This window comes from Dreissena polymorpha, chromosome 3, assembly GCF_020536995.1.
Source record: "Dreissena polymorpha isolate Duluth1 chromosome 3, UMN_Dpol_1.0, whole genome shotgun sequence".
Lineage (NCBI taxonomy): Eukaryota > Metazoa > Mollusca > Bivalvia > Myida > Dreissenidae > Dreissena > Dreissena polymorpha.
Genome location: NC_068357.1, coordinates 73,142,272 through 73,149,397, shown reverse-complemented (window position 1 = coordinate 73,149,397; position 7,126 = coordinate 73,142,272). Strand labels below are relative to the sequence as shown.

Sequence of the window (7,126 nt, the reverse complement as noted above, 5' to 3'; positions counted from 1 at the left end):
GGGGCCATGCATGGTTGAGATTGACCGTATTGTCATAAGAGAGGTCCAGTATCAATTTGAAGTGAATCGGTGTAGAAATAAAGAAGTAAATGTAAAATAACCTAAAAAAATGAGTGATAATTTCTGACGCGGCCCCACCCCAACCGCTATAACTTTTGACCCAGGGGTCAGATCAAAATTCCAAATAGTGCAGGGTCGCACATATGCTCATAGCTACCATGTGTGTAAGTTTCAAGGTTCTAGTGCTTTTAGTGTAGGAGGAGATAGTGGCCAGGACGGACGGACAGACAGACGGACGGACGGACGGACGGACGGCGGAGATAACCACAATATCCCCACCTTTTTTTCAAAAAGCGTGGGGATAACTATGAGATATGTGCAGCCTCTCTTGAAAGGCCACGCAGTCAATCCCTAATAGTTTGCGCAGCGTATCTTCTACCTGGCACAGACCAATCATACCGCGGTATATGTAAGAAATGAGTCACGAGTTCAGTGAACTACATCTTAACTACACTAAGTCTAATTATAAGTCTACCATCTGGATTGCAGGTGAAATTAACGTCCCCGACATCAACATGGACAACTTTATCATAAATGGTAACACCAATCCAGTCGACACCAATCATCTGTTGATAAACACTATAATTGATACAGGCTCTAAACAAATTATAACAATCCCGACAAAAAACAACAACATACTCGACCTCTTTATTACAAACAGAAAGCTCTGTATGGTGTCTACTCACTGAAGAGAGAATGCGTGGCACACAGTGACCCCAAAATAGAGGCCACCATACTGCACCAGCAGTTAAGAACTGTTCACCACTAAGGACCAAAGCTTCCGCCTAGCACTGACTGATGATCCAGTTACAACTATGCACAACTTCTCTGTTGGAACTGAGGGAGTTAGGAGGCTTCTAGCGACAATTGACCCTCACAAGGCCCCTAGACCTGACGCTGATGGAAACTGTAACAGAAATATCCCAAGCACTCACGCATGTCTTTTCTGCTACTCTACAGCAAGGACGCGTCCCAACTGAATGGAATTCGGTACGTGTGACCCCAGTCTTCAAGAAAGGGTGCAGAGGCAACGCGGCTAACTATCGTCAAATCTCTACGGCATGCTTATGATGCAAATTTATGGAACACATCATCCACAGCAAAGTCATTTATCCCCTAAACAAACACAAAATCCTGACCGATAAACAACATGGCATCCGGTGAAAACGCAAATTATCATCACCCTTCAGGACCTTGCTGCATCGCTTGATGCTGGAGAAAAAGTAGTTGCAATTCTAACGTTACTTGACTTTTCTAAAGCCTTCGATGTTGTTCCGCACCAATGACTTCTAATGAAGCTGAGTCACTACGGAATCAGAGTATCTGTTTTGACCTGTATAGAAAGCTTCCTCACTGGTCGGAGCCAACGGGTCTTAGTTTAAGGACAGTTCTCAGACTCAGGCGCCTTCACATCAGGCGTCCCCAGGGTTCTGTCCTTGGACCACTGCCCTTTCTGGTTACATAAATGACCTACCAGAAACAGTAACTGCGAAACCCCGTCTCTTTGATGACGTCACCCTGTTTTTGAAAATCAACACAGCACAGGACGCAGCAACACTTAAAAAGGTTGATGCCCTTCGGAAATGGGAAAGAATTGGAAGATGTCGTTCAATCCTTCAAAGTGTGAAGTCATGCATATCTCGAAAAAAGCGGCACCCATTAGTCAAGAGTACGCATTTCATGGACATAAGCTTTTACCAGTAGGGAAAGCAGATACATAGGAGTTACAATTTCGCACAACATGTCTTGGAACCTCATGAGGAAGCGTTCACCTGGAAGGCATGCAACAGACCAGGCGTCCTTTGGCGCAAACTTTCCAGCAGCTCACCTAGCTTAAAAGTAAGTACCTACACCACCTTAGTGCGACCAATATTAGAGTACCGGTACACTGCAACTGCATGGGACTCTATCAACCAAATATGCATTGACCAGCTACGTGAGAGACGACTATAGAAACACCAGCATCAGCTCATAGATGAAAGCTGCCATCGAATGACAGCCCCACCAATAAAGACGTCGAACAGATAAGATAACTTTGACGTAGCGAATAATTAACAACCTGAATTATATCGCATCTGACACTAAACTCCACCCTGCTATTCCATCCCCGAGAGGCAACAGTATTAGGTACATCGTCCCATTCTGCAGAACAGACTACCTCAGACACTTCTTCTTACCATCTACCGGTACTACACGACTGTGGAATCAACAGCCATACAATCTTGTGAAGGCTCCCTATCTTGAAGCATTAAAAGAAGGGATGGTGCAAAAATAAACCAACCATGACTTTGTAAATAGTTAAAAAAATATTTTTACTGCGCCACACCGCGACTCTTGTGCTGTTTTTCGTGTACGACATTGCCCCAGTGAGGGATCTTATATAAGATATAAAGACGAAGAAAAACCTTTACTTGAAAATTGAAACCAGTTAACTGATCATCTGTTAAACCTATCGTTCTGTAGGTTTCACATTTAACCTGCTGCATTCCAACTTTAAAGTGTACCAATATTAATACCTTAGAACTTAGTAACTAGTTGGAAAGTACAAATGCTTAGTACCAGTAACAGGCTCTTACAAAAGCAGATACATGTATGCTAGTGGCTTTTCCGCAATGTTTACACACAAGATTCACAAAGTGAAAACAGCATACAGTATATCCGATCAATTGTTAACTTAAACTTCTTTTTTTGAAATTGGGGTCAAAATGAAAGAAATCGGATGTTAGAAGAAACAAATCGAACCGATGTGTTATAAATGATAAACATATTATTATGAGTATTCAATTTTCTTCTTTGCTTCAAATATAAAATCATATTAAAGAATTTAATCTCTTCAGTCTTAAGCAGAATTTTGTTTAAATTAGGAACAAAAGTATTTTCACACAAATAGAAACTCTGACACAAAATATACTAGAAAACAAATATATTTTTAACACCCTTAACATGGTCTACATTTATCATAATTGTTGATGTTGTGTCTGTTGACCACTGTTTCCTTCACAATATTGGTGAACATCATGTTGTTCATCAAAGAAGAGTCTATCTCTCTGAAGGAACTGACTTTCATATTGTGAATACCAGTCTTTAATGTTAAACTCGGGAAAGAAAAACTCAATTTCGCGAGCAGCTGTTTGATCGGAGTCAGAACCGTGTGTACAGTTTCTAGTATCAGTCAAGCCATATCGTCCTCTTATACTGCCAGGTTCATCATGCATAGTCCGGAACACTTTTGTTGGCCCCATAAGTTTTCTCCAGTGCACAATAGCATTTTCTCTGGCTAAAATATGAGTGCTTATTGGACCACTTGACATAAAAGACACAAGGCGATTGTAAAAGAATCGTCCTTCATGTTCTTTATAAAAGTCCTGGACCCTTGATCTGGTCAGGTGCATTCGCTTGGAACGCACAAAAAGGAAGTCATCATTCAACATCATGTGCTTCACATTGTGGACTACATGGGGGTGTGATATGATGTCTGGCTTAAATATTGCCAATGTTAACTGTAATGTCCTTTTTGCCATTGAGATGATTTACACACGCCAGGACCTGAAAAGAATATAATTATATTTATGTTTAATTCCAATTATTACTTAACATTACTTTTACAAGATCAAACTATTTGTTTTTCTTATTCATGATCACATATTATTTATGTCATGAAAGTGTGGCTTTAAACAAGGGCTGTTTGTAAAACATGCATGCCCCCCTATATGGGCTGTCAGATGTAGTGGCAGCCATTGTGTAAATATTTTTTTTGTCACTGTGACCTTGACCTTTGACCTAGTGACCTGAAAATTAATAGGGGTTATCTGCCAGTCATGATCAATGTACCTATGAAGTTTCATGATCCTAGGCGTAAGCATTCTTGAGTTATCATCCGGAAACCATTTTACTATTTCGAGTCACTGTGACCTTGACCTTTGACCTAGTGACCTGAAAATCAATAGGGGTCATCTGCCAGTCATTATCAATGTACCCATGAAGTTTCATGATCCTAGGCGTAAGCATTTTTGAGTTATCATCTGGAAACCATTTTACTGTTTCGGGTCACTGTGACCTTGACCTTTGACCTAGTGACCTGAAAATCAATAGATGTCATCTGCAAGTCATGATCAATCTACCTATCAAGTTTCATGATCCTAGGCCTAAGCGTTCTTGAGTTATCATCTGGAAATCATTTTACTATTTCGGGTCACTGTGACCTTGACCTTTGACCTAGTGACCTGAAAATCAATAGGGGTCATCTGCCAGTCATGATGAATCTACCTATCAAGTTTCATGATCCTAGGCCTAAGCGTTCTTGAGTTATCATCCGGAAACCATTTTACTATTTCGGGTCACCGTGACCTTGACCTTTGACCTCAAAATCAATAGGGGTCATCTGCGAGTCATGATCAATGTACCTATGAAGTTTCATGATCCTAGGCCCAAGCGTTCTTGAGTTATCATCCGGAAACCACCTGGTGGACGGACTGACAGACCGACATGTGCAAAGCAATATACCCCCTCTTCTTCGAAGGGGGGCATAATTAAATAAAGTCATTTGTTTCTACTACTAAAGTTTATTTACATTGCATACACACTTTATTTCAGCATTTCCAACAAAAGTCAAACATTAGACATTTAAAATATATACATCACGTCAGAAATATGTTAAGTTTAGATTCATTCCATAACACCCCTCTTCAATATAACTTCAGGGTTTATATACTAAACCCCCTACCTGAACCCTCAGGTTAAACTGATGAACAGTATTGTCACGATTCTTAAACTTAAGAGTACCTAAAAGTCTTCTTAATCATGGACCTGACCATTCAATACACCGACGTGTCAGATCCCCATTGATAAGCAATTATCCAGAACTGACCTGATAATGAGAGTTGTAAAATACGGTGTACCCCAGCGAAATTTACATAATACATTTTAATCTACCTGAAGGAATACATAAGATATTGTAATCTACCTGAAGAACTATCACCTTAGATACCTGCACATGTTTTATGTGGTAAAATATTGATACCAGTATAGGCCCCAAATTCATTACTAATACCTCAAAAAGTGAAGATAATCATTACTGCTATAAAAACATTTAAGATGCAAAATAGTAAAAGAATCACTAATAAAGAAGCAAATGTATGATTTTTAAAAACTGTAACAATTTTATCCCCCACCCAAGGCGGAGGGATATAGTTTTGTCGTTGTCCGTCCATCCGTCTGTGCATTCCCTCCTTCCATGTGTCACAAACCTTTAAGGTATGGCGATGGGTATCAATTCATCGCATTTACTTATTCCCCGCCAATGTTCGTCCATACATCAGTCCGTCCGTCAGCCTGTCTCACACTTTTAAGTTATGCTAGGTGATATCAATTTAAAAATAATTTGCTTGTTTCAAACTGTTCTTAGTGTATTTAATACCTATTTCAATACGGATTAACAGTATTCAAATATATTACATTATGGATGTGCTGTATTTTTTCGCCGTTCACATTATAAATCAGTAAATTAAAAAAAAACAACAAGAGCTCTGTTTGTTAAACACAATGCCTGCTATTGCACTTTGAACCTTCACAGCAGCTATTTTGGAGAAAATTTTCAAGTCCAAGGCCCGTGTTACTTTGTCAAAAATCGATATGCCGGAATAAACTTGAAGTTGATCTGTAAGTCATGTAGGTAAGACTCACACACCAACAATAAGGTCAGTGTCTGAAAGCGTTATTCTAGATAGACGGACTGAGACAGACAGACTGAGGGTTGGACAGTGAAACTGCCATATACCACTCTACCAGGGGTATACAAACAAAATTATTTGTAATTTGAAAGTTATTTTCATTTTAGTAACCTTTCAATAGGTATAACATATCTTCTATAGGGCTTGCAAGACCATTTAGCTGAACTGAATTCACTCGGGAGGGATATCATGTTTAGTCTATTTGAGGCGTAACAAACCTCACCAAGTTCATTTCTTTGTTTATCAATGACAAGAGCAAAGAAAAACTGAATGCTTTTCATGATAAACCTTTTGAAGAACAATGTGCTTATATGCTTATGGCTGCCTTTTGTATGCTGACATTTCTTTTTAATTGGAATTTCAACCCAGAAAGTCATTAAAAGTGACAAAGTCCGGAACCTTTGATTAATATGTAAAGCTATACTTGTTAAACAATAGATAACATTTTGAACCAATAATGCAGTAGCAATTCAGATAGTCAATATAATTTCATGTTTTAAGCTATTGAACGGAAACTATATTTTACTGCAGTAATTTTGAATTGCAAAACAAATACCATGCGCAATGGAGAGTACCATTATAATAGCATAAATCAATCTCGATTTAATGGACTAAAACCATTTGGGTATTATTAATTATACTTATCAAATAGACCTTGAATCCAGCCATCAAACCAATATTAATTCATTATATAAACCATGATATAAGGTTTCAAAATTTCAATGACTTTTCAATAAATAAGCTTATTTTGTTTGAATGGAGTAAATGAGCGGAAACCGTTTTACTAGAAAGGATATTAACAGATGCCAGAATTCATATCCATATATCTGTATGTGATATCGGGATACTATCGGGATGACTGTATAGATCAGCAATATCTGCCTACATGTCTTATTTGTATATTCTTTTTAAATATATCATTTGTGAATTAAAAAATAATAAGATATATGCAATAATATTGCTTTTGATGCATTTATACCAATCAAATTACTGAAATCCACAAGGAAACAACAGATAAAGTACATAAGTTTTCACAATATTACAAATTGCAACAGTTGTTGACGACTTCTAAAAGCATATGCGTATATTCAACAAATTTAGGACCAAGCGTTTTCAAATGTGTTGTAATACATACACTTTTTGTAAATAACAAGAGCTGTGTTTTGTGAAAGACAATGCCCCCCTACTGCGCATTGAAGCCGCACGGCAGCTATTTTAGAAAAAAATGACCTTTGACCTTGAAGGATGACATTAACCTTGACCTTTTACCTCTCAAAATGTGCAGCTCCATGAGATACACACGCATGCCAAATATCAAGTTGCTATCTTCTATATTG

General features: G+C 38.3%; 1 protein-coding gene across 1 annotated transcript; it reads right to left on the bottom strand.

The window, feature by feature from the left end:
• Window positions 1–2,966: 2,966 nt before the first annotated feature.
• Window positions 2,967–3,590, bottom strand: LOC127872330 (nucleoside diphosphate kinase 6-like; the record flags this gene model as incomplete). Its single annotated transcript, XM_052415660.1, has 1 exon — window positions 2,967–3,590. A coding segment is annotated over one exon (573 nt), but the record flags the coding sequence as incomplete, so codon positions are not given.
• Window positions 3,591–7,126: the final 3,536 nt, after the last annotated feature.